This window comes from Oncorhynchus mykiss, chromosome 2 (assembly GCF_013265735.2).
Source record: "Oncorhynchus mykiss isolate Arlee chromosome 2, USDA_OmykA_1.1, whole genome shotgun sequence".
Taxonomy (NCBI): Eukaryota; Metazoa; Chordata; class Actinopteri; order Salmoniformes; family Salmonidae; genus Oncorhynchus; species Oncorhynchus mykiss.
In genome coordinates, this window is record NC_048566.1 from 19,928,776 (window position 1) to 19,944,549 (window position 15,774).

At 46.4% G+C, this 15,774-nt stretch overlaps 1 protein-coding gene across 2 annotated transcripts; it reads right to left on the reverse strand.

Annotated features, from left to right (window-relative positions):
- Nucleotides 1–758: 758 nt before the first annotated feature.
- On the reverse strand, nt 759–14,602 carry LOC110534373 (trichohyalin). 2 transcript variants are annotated; one of them, XM_036941098.1, is made up of 15 exons: nt 14,043–14,602; nt 8,388–12,526; nt 6,920–6,962; nt 6,189–6,238; nt 4,356–4,756; nt 4,006–4,166; nt 3,710–3,862; nt 3,454–3,583; nt 3,238–3,312; nt 3,041–3,130; nt 2,752–2,894; nt 2,448–2,591; nt 2,251–2,321; nt 2,035–2,139; nt 759–1,836 (listed from the first exon to the last, which is right to left on the reverse strand). In XM_036941098.1, exons 2-15 carry the CDS (start codon nt 12,502–12,504, stop codon nt 1,694–1,696), a joined length of 5,826 nt encoding a protein of 1,941 aa, XP_036796993.1. In that variant the 5' UTR covers nt 12,505–12,526; nt 14,043–14,602; the 3' UTR covers nt 759–1,693. The 2 variants fall into 2 exon arrangements, with proteins under 2 accessions (XP_036796993.1, XP_036797001.1); XM_036941106.1 differs by having other exon boundaries at nt 9,174–12,526; nt 14,043–14,600.
- Nucleotides 14,603–15,774: the final 1,172 nt, after the last annotated feature.

Below are 15,774 nucleotides of genomic sequence, written 5' to 3' on the forward strand. Positions count from 1 at the left end.
GCTGTAAACATAGTTGTGTTCAGTCTAAGTCCTTTGACCAGGGTCTGCTATTGATTTTAGGCCTAAAGTCTATGGTGTAGCCAAGTTCTCCTGCTGTTCACTATTTGCTGTCAAAAACAAAAGTCAGAAAATGAAAAAGTATTTCACATAGGCCATTTATTTCCAAAGCATACTTCTCAGTCTCCTCGACACAGACAGAACAGCTTATTTTGATGATTGCACCTATTTTGCCATAAAATGATATTGTGTAGGCTACATGCACAGTCCTGGAAATGTATTGCACTTACAGCCCTTTCAACATTCTTAACAATGTGCATACAAACTCTCTCTTTATCTCATAGTCTTCTGTATCTCAAAAGGGGATTAAGTATCCTCGCCTGGCTACTCAAACTCCTTGTTCCAGTCAAACGCTACGCCATGCCCGCAGACATTAGTTTGGATCTGAATACCTCCCTGACGATTTCTAGAAAGCAAACACATTCTAACCGTTCTGTATGGTCCCAGAAACCGATGGGTTGGGCCAGATCCAGAGCACACATCGGTAAAGGGGCATTTCAAATATTTGTCGTTGGCATTGATACTCTGATTGGTTAAAGATGATCAAATCGCTGATTACTTTGTTTTGTTCAGCACCCCTCAATTAGACATCACCACAAACGACTTCAACTATGGCAGTCTTATACTGAAGTATGTAGTGAACATAGAGCAGCGGAAGTATTCAATTTGAGCCGTCAACCAATAAGTACCCACCATAAAAGTAATTTATAAAATCTTTTTAATATACACAAATAATACATTGCCCTGAATATATATAAACATTTTGTTCAAAGACAATAACCTCTATTGCAAAACACTGCCATGGTGCATCATACCATGTCTTATTTTTGTTGTTGTATTTTTTTACCCCTTTTTCATGATATCCCATTGGTAGTTACAGTCTTCTCCTATAGCTGCAACTCCTGTACGGACTCGGGAGAGGTGAAGGTCGAGAACCATGCGTCTTCTGAAACCCCCCGACCTGCCACAAGGAGGCACTAGAGCGCGATAGGACAAGGACATCCCGGCCAGCCAAACCCTCCCGTAACCCGGAGGACGCTGGGCCAATTGTGTGCCGCCTCATGGGTTTCCCGGTCGCGGCCGGCTGCAACACAGCCTGGGATCGAACCCAGGTGTATCATGAGGCCTCTAGCACTGCAATGCAGTGTCTTAGACCGCTGCGCCACTCGGGAGGCCCCATGCCATGTCTTTAAAGTCCCCAAGTAAACCAGTTATGGAGAAACTGCTGTCCTTCTCCGGGGCCACAGGACCTCAATCCACAATGTTCTTAGATGGCTGATTTCCAATACATCCTGTAACAGTCCATCGACATTCATTGCCAGGGTTCAATTTACAAGGCTACTCCCAGGCACACTCCCAGGCACCTCCAAAAGCCTTTCAATAATTTACGTTGACACTCCTGTAAGTGTTAAAAGGTATTAATGTCAGTCCAGTGCCTCTCTCTAAGGCACCCCCATCTAAGGCACCCCCTCTAAAGCCATTCATCCCCTTGCCATTCATCCCCAATAAGCAGGGTGAGGCCGGGAGGGACAACTCCAGTCTGAAACACAATGTTTCATCCACTGTCCAAATCCACATGTCCCCAGTAACACAGTGACTAGGATTCCACTAGTGCAGTCATGCAGTGGTTGGCATGTCATACTGCAGCCGTGGCTGTGGTAATTTTTAGAGCGTCCAGCAGGTTGCGGTGTCGGACCCTGAGGCTGGCTATGGTTTCCAAGTGGGACTCAGGAGTCCATCCTCTGTGTCTGTCTGACAGCCTGGTCCCCTCCACCCAACCTGAGGAATGACAGATAGAGGTAGAGGGAGAGAGCGAGAGAGGGAAACAGGGAGGGGGAGAGGAAAGGAGGGGGAGAAGAGTTTTAACAAAAAGCAACTAAAAAAGCAACACATTTGTAGCACTAAAAAACACTGAGGTATGGAGATGTTGTGTATTCCCACACCCAATCAGGAAGTGGGTGGTTCTGTCTTCCTTACCGTCGCTGCTCTGCTGGTGGACGAGAATGACCTCAGCCTTCTCCAGGGACAGCTCATCTGGTTGGTGGGCAACGAAGGCTCGGACGCACTGCATCTGTGTGAAGTCTGAATGGGAGAGCGGGTCAGAGGACAAATACAGCAGGGCCATGAGGGTCAAGATGTCCCCATTGTCTGGCCATGCTAGGCTGGATGGCAGTATAGCAATTTTCAACCCACCTTGTGCTGTAGAGTAGTCAATAACAGGATGGGGCCTGGAGACAGCTGAGATCCAACGCAGTTTATCACCCCTGAAAGATCACAAGAAAACACACTTTTTACACACAATCACACACACCTGTGGATTAAACTACTCTCATTCTTTGTAACACACACACAGGCACACACTCACACACACACAACCCTCTCTGTCTTACTGTGTGTCGGTGCTAAGTAGCAGGGCTTTCTTGTTAAGGTGGAGGCGGAAAAGGTTCTTCTCTAGAGAGTGCAGTTTGACCCGACAGTTCTCAGCTCTCAGTTCTGACACTGGAGCATGGTCTATCACCGTGAACCTGCCCCCTCTAGAGCGAGGGAGGAGAAGGGGAGAGGAGTGGAGAGTAAATAATGCCCAATGATGAGAACATTGAAAAACTTGTCAATAAAAAGTGATATCAGTCTAGATTTCCAAATGCTTGGTTTGCTTTGGTTGTTGTGTGAGTGTGTTTGTCTGAGGGGACTCACTCTTTGTGCAGCGACAGCAGCAGATAGTCATTGAAGAGGTGAAGGTAGACACTCCTCTCTGTCTCCTTCAGAGAGAAATCCATCATCTCAGTCACCGGTCCCTCTCTCACCAGCCTACGAGACTGACTGACCAGTGGGAGAGTCTACAACACACACACATAGGTTAAACTCGGTTAAAGCTTGCTGCTGTACTTGTATTGCAACTTGTTATTGTGATCAGTTCAACACAGATATGTTCAAGGGATAGCATTAAAGCAGGGGATCATGGGAGATGTAGTTTATTACTCACCCTGCATTCAAAGTCCACTCTGGCACTGAGAGAGACCAGCGACTCAATGCTCTTCATCTGAGTAATACTGTCATTGCTCTCCTGGATCAACTGAAGGACAGAGGGAGAGAAGAGAGATGGTTAACAGTTATCTCTTGGCTACATCATGTAACAGTGCACCACCAGAAGGGGTGGGGGGGGGGGGGGGTGTAACATACCCTCTCCAGTAGCTTCATAGCTTTGATGGCCTGGACCTCCTCCTCTGTGCCTTGGGCTGTTCTCTTCACAATGTTCTGAGGCAAAAATACAGAGAGAAATGGGGAGAATGAGAGAGATTGAGAAGGGGAGAGTGAGACCAAGTCGAAGAGAGGATTATAAGGAGTCGCATACTTAGATTGTGCACTTAAAACATACACACAGTCACACAAACACACCTGCACAAGGAGTTTGATTCGTGTGATCCTCTGGAAGGGGAGGATGAGGAAGGAGCGAAGAGGAAGACGCTGACACACTGAACTGCGTTCCAACTTCTCCACTACCCGCCTGAACCCTTGGTTCTCATCCCTGCAAGGCAGACAGAGAGAAAGAAGGTGCTGTTTGTAAGTCAACGTAAACACATATAAATGTGCAGTAATACAAAGAGTGTCAGAAAGAGTCTGTCCAGTCAGTGAACCCTGGGTGAGGACTCACATGAGTCTCTGGTAAGTGGCATCCTGATATGATTGGTTGGTGAGGTAGGGCACGTAGACCTTCTTGAAGCGTTGACAGTGGCGAGCGATGATGTCACACACGGTGAAGTGCATCATATCAGATTCTACCCTCTCTTCCAGCTTCGACAGAAAACTATGAGAACAACAAATACAGAAAAGGACTATGTGGTAAACGTTGACAGAAACAAGATAAAGAGGGGCATAGAGAGGCCCGTGACATTCAGCCTGTGGGTTTGCTAGTTTGTGGAACAAACAAATAAGTCCCAGTCCTCTCACCTGTGGCTGATGGCTCGGACATCAGCCAGCCTGGAGAACAGCCAGCTCCTGTCCTGAGTAGTCAACAGCTCCCCGAGCTGCTTAGACTTGACAAAGTGATCCACCACAATATCCAGACTACGACAGTATGACGCTTCTGAAGTTACAACCTCAAACTGCACCTGACAGGAAGAAGAAAGAAAGGGGAGAGGGGGAGAGAGGGGAGAGGGGGGGATTACAGGCACTGTTCCAAATACCCAGAGGACCCATAGATCCAGGCTCTAAAAAAAATCAACATTAGCTACTAGGCCCCTGGCAAATGTCATCATCGACATCGCTGGTTGAAGGGTCAACTGTTTGTTTTTGTTTACCTCCTGCAGGCGTCTCTGGTCGTTAGTCAGCTCCCCAAACTCAGCACTGTTCCTGACCTCAGGGATCTCCTGCCACAGGCTGGGGGACTGGGTGAGGGAGATGGAGAGGCGGGGAGAGGAAGGCCTGGCTGAGGGGGCCTGGGGCGGCTGTGGTATGGGTAGGAACTTGGCACTGGTGCCACTGGAGGTAGATCCAGAGTGGGACAGAGAGTGGGGGTGGATGACTGGGGGGAGACAGGGTAAGGGCCTGCGTGCCGGAGGGAGCGAGGGGGCCAGAGAGGGGGGTACGGGGGACAGGGGGACAGGGAGCTCCCCGTAGATGGAGAGGGCGTCAGAGCAAGACTGACTGAGGATCTCCCTGTTCTGAGCCGTCTCACTGTACTGCTGGTAGAGCTGGGAATCTGAGAGAGGACAAAGGGAGGAAAGGAGAGAGAGGGAAGAGAGAGAAAGGAGTAGAGGTGGAGGGGAGGCAAATAGAGGTGACGAGAGAGATGAGTAGAGTAAGAGAGAGAGAGAAGTTAGACAGGGACAGAATGGGTATAGATGAAAAGGTAGAGGTATAGAGAGACAGAGAAGTGGGTTAGCCAGAGTGTATGGTTTGCATTTTACACTTTTTGGAATGCCATGCTGTAGCAGCAACAGTTGGTTTTAATTGGCGTTAAGAGATATGAATACCTGCACAAACCTGCCTGTGGCCCTGGAGCGCACGCACACACACACACACACCTGCCCCATTTCATACAATATCACCATGACTCATAGACCTGCAAACCTGCTGCCATGTTGGTATGTTTAAACGATTGGGTTGGAAAGTAGAACTGAAAATGAAATCCTACAGTTTATAGGTTCCGTGGAAGAAACCTACAACATGTTTGAGCTGGAAAACAATCTGGGAAAATACAGAAAGGGATCAAGCACACACTGTATACATGATTAAGCCATTCACAGGAAGAAGTCTGTCTTGGGACTCACAGTACACTGCTATACAGTCATATCTAGTCTCAGATTCAATCTGTCTGTGGACACGTTTGTTTAACAGTACCTTCACTGGCAGATGATTTCTGTCTGTGGAAGTATCTTGTTTGATTTTACTGACTTTTTCATTTCAAATTACAAGGAGCGTAGTCAACCTAGAAATACATGTGCCTTCACAGATTCCATACCTACATAGCCATAAACACAAGACTAGCTCTCTCTGCCCATTGTAGCATAAAAGGTGCTATTGAACTAACATTACTATCATATTTTTACATATAAAATACATGTCAGAGAAGTGGATGTGTGAAAGTGGATGTGAGTGCCTCAGGGATGAAGGAGAGAAAAGAGAGGCAGAGCAGTAGAGGTAGAGGTAGAGGCAGAGCAGGAGAGGTAGAGCAGTAGAGACAGAGCAGTAGAGGTAGAGGTAGAGGCAGAGCAGTAGAGGCAGAGCAGTAGAGACAGAGCAGTAGAGACAGAGCAGTAGAGACAGAGCAGTAGAGACAGAGCAGTAGAGATATAGCCGTAGAGGTAGAGCAATAGACATAGCGCAGTAGAGGTAGAGCAGTAGGGGCAGAGCAGTACAGGCAGAGCAGTAGACGTAGCGCAGTAGAGGTAGAGCAGTAGAAGCAGAGCAGTAGAGCTAGAGCAGTAGAGCTAGAGCAGTAGAAGTAGAGCAATAGAAGTAGAGCAGTAGAGATATAGCAGTAGAGGTAGAGCAATAGACATAGCGCAGTAGAGGTAGAGCAGTAGAGGCAGAGCAGTAGACGTAGCGCAGTAGAGGTAGAGCAGTAGAGGTAGAGCAGTAGAGGCAGAGCAGTAGAAGTAGTGCAGTAGAGGCAGAGCAGAGATACTCACTGTAAAATTTGGAGTTCCTCCTATCCATTCTGATGGTATCCGTGACATTCCTGGACAGAGGGAGAGACAGAAGTCAGAACAGGGAACCGTCCACACTTCATCTACAGAAGTAGTGTGGTATATTTTGTGACAACCCTCCCACTCTGTCTGCCGTATTCTTTCTCTTTGCTCTTGGTTTCCTTGTTTTCGGCGAGCGGAGCTGAGCGGGTCGGGTCGTCAGCGACATGGGACACACCTGGGCCCGGGTGTGTCCCGGGATAAATACACCTCTTCCCCATTAATTGAGAAAACTCTATCCATGCAGACACACTGTTAGATTTTGGTAGTAGCATTTTTTTGTGGTTGTTTTGTTTGTTTGCTTTGGCACCTTTCAACTCCCCTCATTATCACATTTATGCACGCAACAACTCACTTACACTACTGATTACACACACCATTGTTAATAGTATTTACGTTACCGCAGTTAATACATTTATTTTTGTTATCCCTAATCTCCACGTTGTCTCCCTTTTTGGACAGACTTTGAGCCGGTTCGTGAACATTTTAACTCAGGCACTAACTAACAGAGCCTAATGTTAGGGTTAAATGGCAGGCAACAAATCTAACTGTACTTATTGCATGCATGACATAAAAAGACTGACTATACATAAAATAAAATATGAGAATGTAATAAAACAGTCACTGTGGTAGCCCAGTGCACTAACATAACATGTGCCCCCTCTTCTACTCACCTCATGTCCACGTCTCCCCAGTTGACGCTCACCTCCTCATCATCTGGAAGCAGAACATATTGGTTCCAGTGTAGTCCAGAGAGGTAGAGCAACATAACCCAATAATGTATTATACTGTGGCTGAGAACAGCTTAGCCCAATATGGCCTACAGAACAGGCAGAGTTGGGCTGTTTGCAAAACTCCCCTGGCTGTGCTCCACTCTAGGTGGTGTGCTCTAAACAGAACTATTGAACTGAAAACAGAGCTGGGATAGAATGGCTAGAAGAGTCATGGAGGAGGAATGAGTTCTGGTTCCAGACAGTCTAACCCTGCCTATTTATTGCGAGATTCTGGGATTGCCACACTGTCTCCACCTACACTGTCCTCCTCCCTTTCCCCCGCCCCCTTCCCCCATTTCAGTGACTCAGCTGATGGCAGTTTCTTGTATGTCTCCGCATAAAATCACTTCAATGAACTGATGATGAAATTCACACCAAGATTATAAGGACATTTAAACAGCAGAACAGAAGTCCACAGTTGTGGTAAGGTTGGGTTAGTTAGCATCAGAGGTTGGGTCTCATTAAGATTTTTGTGAGATCCCACATGAAAAAATACTAGTTTACTATAGAATATTACAATACTTACTATAGAATGTTGTAGTATACTGTAGAATACTATGGTAAATACTACAGTAATGTCCACAAAAACACTCGTCAGCAAAAACACTCCAGTAAATACTACAGTATATTACAATTCACAAAAACACTACATTAATTACTTTTGTATATACTACAGTTATTTTACTACAGTATTTATACTATAGTTAATTGTAAATACTACAGTATACTACAGTAAATATTCCAGTATTCTGCAAAAACATTACAGCAAATACTACAGTAAAGTCTGCAAAAACCCTACAGTGAATACTTAAGCAAAAAGGCGAGATGGGGTGTGGTTTATGGCCAATTCACCATGGCTAAGGGCTGTTCTTATGCAGGACGCAACGTAGAGTGCCTGGATACAGCCCTTAGTCGTGGTACATTGGCCATATACCACAAACCCCTGAGGTACCTTATTGCTATTATAAACTGGTTACCAACGTATTTAGAACAGTAAAAATTACTTTTTTTGTCATACCAGTGTTAGACAGTCTGTTATACCACGTCTTTCAGACAATCATCGTTCAGGGCTCGAAACACCTGGTTTATAATATAGTATTTATACCATAGTATACTATAGTATTTCTTCATGTGAGTATCAATAACTAAGAATGAACATTTGTATAACTGTCTTCAAATGAAAACGTTTGAACTCTTCTGTCTGGCGTTCTAAAAGGTTTGGTTAGGTTGACAAAATGAGATGATTGAGATGATCATGAAAGGAGTTGAGCATGAAGATCATGATTAGGATGTTCTAATGTTAATCTGTGTGAGGTGTTGAGCTGCTTTTCTCTTGATTTATTCCTCCTTCTCTTTCTGTCTGTCTCACCTGACACCTGGAATATTCTTGTTCTGCGATCCCTTGCATCTCCTCTTCCTTCTTCTTCCTCGTTTCTTCTTTCTGTTGTCTTGTGGAACCCCAGCCTCCTATATCGAACATCGGTGCCCAAATCTTGGAAGCTACAAGTGCTCTTCACCCCCCCTCCTCCCGTTTTTTTACTCTCTTCCTTGCCCTCCCTCATCCTCTCCTCTTCCCCTCCTACCCTCTTCTCCTCCTCCCTTTCCACTTTCCTTTCCTCAGTCGCCTCTCCCACTTTCCCCCTGTCCTCGGTCCCATCCTCTATCCTCATTTCCTGCTTCCTCTCTACCACACTATTCTCTTCCCCATCTCCCACAGTTCTCTCTTTCTCCCCTTCTTCCTCAGTCTTTTCCTCTGTGGTGGTGATAGGTTGTTCTGAATCAGGGTTGTATATAAGGCTGGGGCAGCTGGTTGGTTTGTACAGGGTGTTGCTCACAGAGAGAAACAGATCTTCCTCTTTCTGGGCATTCACTTCTTTCTCTGCATCCAGTATATGAACCTCGTCCCCAACTTTGACCCCTTTCTCCATCTCACCCTCAACCTCTGTCACCATCTCTACCTGGATATGTATATGACTGTCTGTTTGTCTGTCCGCACACACATTGTTACCCTCCACCTCCTCTCCCTGTGTGTCTGTAGGTGTGTCACCATGAGTATTGTGTAGGGTCAGGGCAGCATGCATGTCTATGGGTTTACCATCACCAAGCATAGCTGTGAAAGCATCAGCATGCACGTCTGTTAGTTTCTCCCCTGTACCTCTCTCATCCTCCACCTTCCCTGGCTCTGCCTCCCGTTCAGCCAGCCTCTCCTCTACCGACTTCCTCCCACGCTTCGTCCTCTTCTGAACCGTGGCGTAGACGGTTGAGGCTCCTCCCCCCTCTAGCGTCTCATCCTTTTCTTCCTCTAGCTCCTCTTCTACCCTCTCGGTCCCTCTCGTAGTCTGGCTGACCTCTTGACCTCCCTGTGACTCTGGCTGGGGGTTGCCGAGGGCTGGTTCCTCTGAGCTGCCAAGGATCTCGCTCAATACGTTCTTGGCCCACTTCATGTGTGAGGCCTGGGAGTGGCGCTTGGCCTCCTCTTCTGTGCTCCAGGCTCCCCTTATACAGATTTGGATGGCCACAGCTTCCTCTGGGCTCATCACTACAGGGTTATTCTGGTCAGAGGTGGCTTGGTCAACTACAGGGATCCCATGGTGGTGGTACTCTCCACTGGGATGTGAAGATGGACCTATCTCTGGTTCTGTCCTCCTCCTGTCTGTTGGGTCCCTCTCTCTTGTTTCTGTGTACTCTTCATGTCTTTCTCTCCACTCTTTGAGGAGTTTTTCGGTCTCAGAGTTCCTCCTTCGCTCTATCTCAGCGTATGGGTTCTCCTCCATGACCTTCAGTCGTTCTCCGGTCTCTCGTTCTAGGGTAGTGTGACTGACGTCCACTATGGAGCTCTCTTCTGTGTCTGTTCTCTCCTCCTTTGGCACGTGGATCTCATCCCTCACTATTTTTCTCTCATCCTCTGCCCCTTGGTCTCCATCTCTGGAAGGGTTCTCATGAGGGAGGTGTGTGATGTCACCACTGTCCCTATGACCATATCCAGGATTTTGATTGGTCCGCTCTGATTCCATGTTACCCAGGACTGCTGTCTGATTGGGTTTTGACCTGGGCAGTGTTTGTCCAATCACACAGAATACATAGGTGGGTTGCTTCTTCCCCTTTCCATCATTCACCTCTCCCTCCAATGCATCATCTTTTTGCTCTGTCCGCTCTTCTGTTCTTTCTCTCTCTCTTTCATGTCTTCTCCCTCCACCTCTCTCCATCTCTCCCTCGCTCCCCTGAAAGCTAACAGGTTGCCTGGTAACATGATTAGTGAACCCAACTTCCACGAATTCCTTGCAGTCCTCAAATTCCTCTTCTCCACCACTGGACACAGTGATAAAGCCGTCCTCAGAGGAAGGGATTCTATCCCTCCCTCCTTCCCACTCTGCATATCTATCACTTCTTCCTTCTTCCTCTCTGTCACCCTCTGTGTTATCTGTCACATTCTCTCTCTCCATCTCACTGTCCCTCTGCCAGCGTTCCTCTCTCTCTCCATCACTGTAAGTCTGGTGTTCCTTTCCTCTGCTATAACTCCTCCAGGCTTCTGTCTCATCGTCTTCATCTACATTTAACCCTCTCTCCAAATACCTCTCCCTCCCTCCCTCCCTCTCAGCTTCTCTCTCTTCATCTATAGACTTTCTTTGTTCCACGGATCTGTCCTCTTCTTCACTTCTCTCTCTCCATCTGTTAGTGTGCCTCTCTCTTTCTCGCTCTATAACCTCATCCTCTAAAGAGGAGTCTTTGTTATATCTGACCTTCTGTGGTTCTAACCACATCTTCCTCTGCTCAGGGCGCTTTGGTATCGTCTCTTCCTTTCCTTCTTCTCTCCCCCTCACTCTATCTGGTCTCTCTCTTTCACTACACTCTCTCTGCCCCCTGTCCACATCTCCCTCTGACTCCTTTTCTTCATGACTTTCTCTTCTCCATTTTCTTTCCCTCTCTATGTCACTGCTCCATTCTCCACTGCTCTGGACTCGTGGTGGCACCCTTGGGGCTGTCTCACTCGGCGATCGGCTAGCTCCATCTGCTTCTCCCTCCCTTTTGGGATCTGTCTCTCTGTCCCTCTTCTCCCTGCACCTCCTCTCTTCATCCTTCCCCTTGGAATATCTCTCCCTCTCTCTGAATCTCTCTCCATCCATCCGCTTCCCTCTCTCTCCTGTTACACTGGGCTGTGTTTTCTCCCTATCTTTCTCCGGATCCCTCCTTTCCCTTGGTCCGTTCTCTCGCCTGCCCCCTTCTCTCACCCCATCCCTCTCTCTCTCCACTTCCCTCACTTTTCTCCGGTCCCTCTCTCTGTATCTGTCCATGTCCCTCTCTCCATCAATGTCCCTGCCCCCGTCCCTCACTCTCTGTCTATAAGCATCTTTACTTCCATCCCTCTCTCTGTACATCTCCCCCCCTCTCCATTTCTGTCTCTCTTTCTCCCTCACTCTATCCCATGCTGCGTTCCCCTCAGTGTCCCCCTCACTTTTACTGTGCAGATGTTTCAGTTCTCTTCTGTTGTCATCTCTCACTCTCTCTTTCCTCTTCTCTCCATCACTGTCTCCCTCACTCCTGGTGTCCCTCTGTCCCTCTGTATTTCCTTCCCTCCTTCCATCCCTGCCCTCTCTATCGGAATAGTTCTGTGAATCTCCCTCTCTTCCTCTAACTTCTCTTTCTCCCTGCCAGAGTTTTGACCTCTCTCTCTCTCCATCCATATACCTCTCTCTTTTGCTCCGTAGGTCATTAGCCTTTGAGTCCCTCTCTCTTCTCCTCTCTCTGAAATCTGGCTCCGCTTCCCTCGCTCTCTCCCTCCGTCTCACAGTCTTATCCTCCATGGGCTTTCCTCCATTTCTCTCTCCGTCCTCCTGTGCCCTGATTCTCTCCTTCTCCCTCTCCCTCTGCCTTTGGAAGTCCCTCTCTGCATCTCGATACCGCTGTATCTTTGCTGCTGTTTCTCGTTCTCTCTCCCAGTCGTCCATCTCTGTTCCCTTCGGTCTCTCCAATTGTCTCATTCCTTCTTTCCCCACATCTTCCTCCACAAATGCACGTATTCTTCTGTCTCTCTCTTTGCTATGTTTTACAATTGTAGGAAACGTGTCTCCCTTCTTTCTCTCCTTTTCTCTGTCTCTGTGGTTCCTGATCTCCAGATTTGAAGTAGGTCTTCCATTGGCACGTTTCTCTCCCGCTCCCCCCCTTTCTCTCTCTCTCCATTCCCTTTCCTCCTCCCTCCCTCTGGATATGGGGGAACAGTCCTTCTCTCTGTTCCTCTCTCTTGGTCCGGGTTCCATCTCTTTTCTTCTATTTCTTGTCTTGTCCTTAAATCTCTCCATTTCTCTTTCTCTCCTCCATTCCTCCTCTTGGATCCTCTCCCTCTCTCTGTCTGTCCGGGCCACTGTTCCAGGTCTGGGACTTGTTTCACGGCAGATCTGGCTGATTGGCTGAGGGTTCAAGTAGGAAGCGCTTTGATTGGATGGATCAGATGTGTCAAAGGGAGTCAGACTGGGGCGTTTGGTCCCCATGGTAACATACTTTTTTCAGAACCTGAAAGATGGTAATATTCTCTCATTAATTTATAATTCATCACAATCTGGACATTCTGCAAGGATACTGCCACAACCAATATAATCACTTGAAGTAGCAACACTTTCAATCACGAAATGGAGATAAATAATATTGAGATCAATGAAAATGGAAGGATAACAACAGCATTACATGCTGACCAGACCGGACACGTCGCGTGCCAACGAGCGTCTGCGATGCCAAGAGCTAAAATAGAACTCCTTTCTATTTCTGAAGCAGATTAGGCTGAAAGTCCTGCCTCTCCCATCTCCTCATTGGTTATACCCACGTGGGTGATTGAAAGACAAACTGTTTTGCCGGTTGTCGTGGTAATACTATGAAAGTGTAGATGGATCCCCATATAAATTCAAAGATGAAAATTCCTGGGAGGAGGAGAGATGACTAGAAATGATTCGGCTGGCTGTTTTATGTGTGGATTAATTGTCGGAGTAGAGGACCTTGTGCATTTCAGGTAAAATAACACCTCAATGTTTATATCCCATGACAAATGAGCTAGCAACAGCAAGCTAGCTAAATAGGACAAATTAGCTAGCAAATACAAACTAACTAGCTAAATTGCCATACATGTTTAATGCATTTCGACCTGTCCCCAAATGAATGTCATTGGTTCAGAGTTTGTTTTGATATTTTAACCTGCGTGTCGTGATCGCGTTTGGTGTAGGGGGACAAAATAAATGTATGCACGATAGCGCACGTCGTGTTAGGCCTTTTGTGGCCTCTGAACACTGAAGCTGAATAGTGGCCTAGTGTCTTTACCAGCCCTGACCAATGCTTCACTATTCATTCATTCAAATTGGAAGTAGAAAAAAAAGGTAATTACAAAAAGGTGAAAATACTATAATACAACACAAGTCCAATGTGTTATAACTGTGGGTGTTATGATGATAAGAATCACAGGCAACAATGTGTTTATGCGATCAGTTTGAGACCACAGCATCACAACCTTTAGTCAGACAACACTTAATAGCCAACCCTGTAATTCAATACACTTGAACTCAAATGGGTTCTACTGCTAACTGCTTGAGTTAATTTAAAGAGAAAATCTACTCAAAAACTATATTTTCCCTTTAAGCGCCAAGTATCTATACAACAACAGAGCCAACAGCAAAGTGTTGTAGATAATGACAGTTACAGCCCCGCAGATTGTGACACCTGGGAACACTGATTTACACATAACATCGTAACATCATAACATCATAACATCATAACACGTCTGCATAGCACAGTCCACATAACATCGCTCAGCACACGTCTGCATAGCACAGTCCACATAACATCGCTCAGCACACGTCTGCATAGCACAGTCCACAGAACATCGCTCAGCACACCAACTAACCCTAAAACAGGACTCTTACACACAATGAAAACACATGTAACACATAAACCACTAGACAAATTAGCCATGAGTCAATGTTAGAACTGTAGAATGACTGGTAGATCAGCAGAGAAACACAGTAAAGAGATCTAAGGGACTCACCTGAGTTTAGTACGCTAGAGATGTCCAGTCTCCCTTCTCTCTGCAGCTCTCAGTTAGTTTAGTAGTGTGAACTAACAAGGATTGCGCAACACAAGCAATCCTTCCTCTCCAGATCTGCTGGGGGGGGAGTTCTATTTCAACTTTAATCCAATCCTGACCCTCTGTCTCTCTCAGCATCTGTTTTCTTCTCGGTCTGTCTGTCAACCTCTCCCCTCTGTTCTTCTCTCTGTCTTGCTGTTTCACCCCTCCTCCTCCCTCCTTCCCTGCTCAAATTCCCAAACAAGTCTGAACAGATTGACACTTATCTTCCCCTTCCTATTTTTCTCTCTGTCTTGTCTTCACAGCCGCTGTTAATGAACAGAAGAATCTGGACAAACTAAATGAAAGCCCGCGGACTTCATCCCACAAATCAATCTGTTCTCCTTCCTCCAACACTGACGTGATCAGTTACTGTTGATCCCGAGATGAAGCTCGCTGACTCACTATCTCTCTCTCTCCTGCTCCATTCCTCTCTCACTAAATACAGGAAGTACACCTCCTGGGTGACTCTCCCTTGTCTGTGATTGGTTGATGCAGGATAGTCGGGTGTGTCTGCATAGCACACTTAAGGTAGGTAAGGGTTGTAGATTCTAGAATCAAGGAAGGGGGATGGGAGGCAAAGAGGAGTGAGAACACACTGCGAATCAGCAAACAAACCACCAACACAGCCTACAGCAGGCTTATAAAAACTTCCCTAACATTCCCTGGAGAAGTAGTAAAGTGGGAAAGAACTCCAAGTTCCACAGAAAAGGAAAGCTAGTTCTTCAGATCACAGTAACAGGATTGGGCAATGACAGAAAAGGAAGAGAGAATTATATATGTCAGCTGTACTGTCAGTGCTGCTAGGGCCAGGAGTTTACCCAGACCACGTGACCTGATTAGGAAACCTTGGGGCCCGAGTCATTACAAATACCAATGATTTAGGTATGTAAACAGTATTTTTATTATCTATGAGAAATGACTGGAATCTATAAGATCACTAAATCATGTAAATCCATAAGTTAACGCTCCTTTCCACTGGTATTTTCTGGGCTGGGGTTCGATGAGGGTGGGGTGTCAGAGTGGAGGGAAGCTACACCCCCCCTGGATGGGAGACAGCAATCAATGGCAATTGAATGATGAAAATATTCATTGAGTCTGTTGCAAAATATTTGTGGAGAAGAAAGTGTATTTTCACATCTGTCCGTTCCACCTGTAGATAATCCTATTGTACCCTCATCCCAAGATCAAACATACCTGGAGTGCAGGCACTCTGTTTAAACCAATAAATGAAGTGGTGGGCTACCTCTAATCCTTTCATGTAAATGCCTGAAGGAGGATGCCAATTAGGTTAGTGACAATCAGACAGAGAAAACAGGTTTGGACTATATCACCATCACCACTCCACACAGTGATCAGTGAAGAAACATTGTTGATCCTCGAACATACTTTTGTCTATATCATTGTGAGCTTGATGTAGTTATTTCACTGTCAGCTGAGTTGAGGTTCCTCTGAAGAGTGGGAAGAATGGTCAGCATGATGAATTTAGTGACACATTCAGCCATGGTAGACATCCATGTGACTTCCCCCTACATCAAACATCTCTCCGGTTTTAAACTGTGTGTATGGTATCAGACCTCTGCTCTGCTTGATGATGCACATGACTGGTCCATTCAGGCCTTGAACATATTATTTATAAAATGCCTAATGACTT

Bases quoted from the DNA above. Each gene is read 5' to 3' on its own strand.
- LOC110534373 (XM_036941098.1), bottom strand. From the start codon at position 12,504: ATGGGGACCAAACGCCCCAGTCTGACTCCCTTTGACACATCTGATCCA. The intron at 6,963-8,387 runs GTGAGACAGACA...TTCTGCTTCCAG, and splicing joins AAGAATATTCCAGGTGTCAG to ATGATGAGGAGGTGAGCGTC. The intron at 3,863-4,005 runs GTGAGAGGACTG...TTGTTCTCATAG, and splicing joins GTCCGAGCCATCAGCCACAG to TTTTCTGTCGAAGCTGGAAG.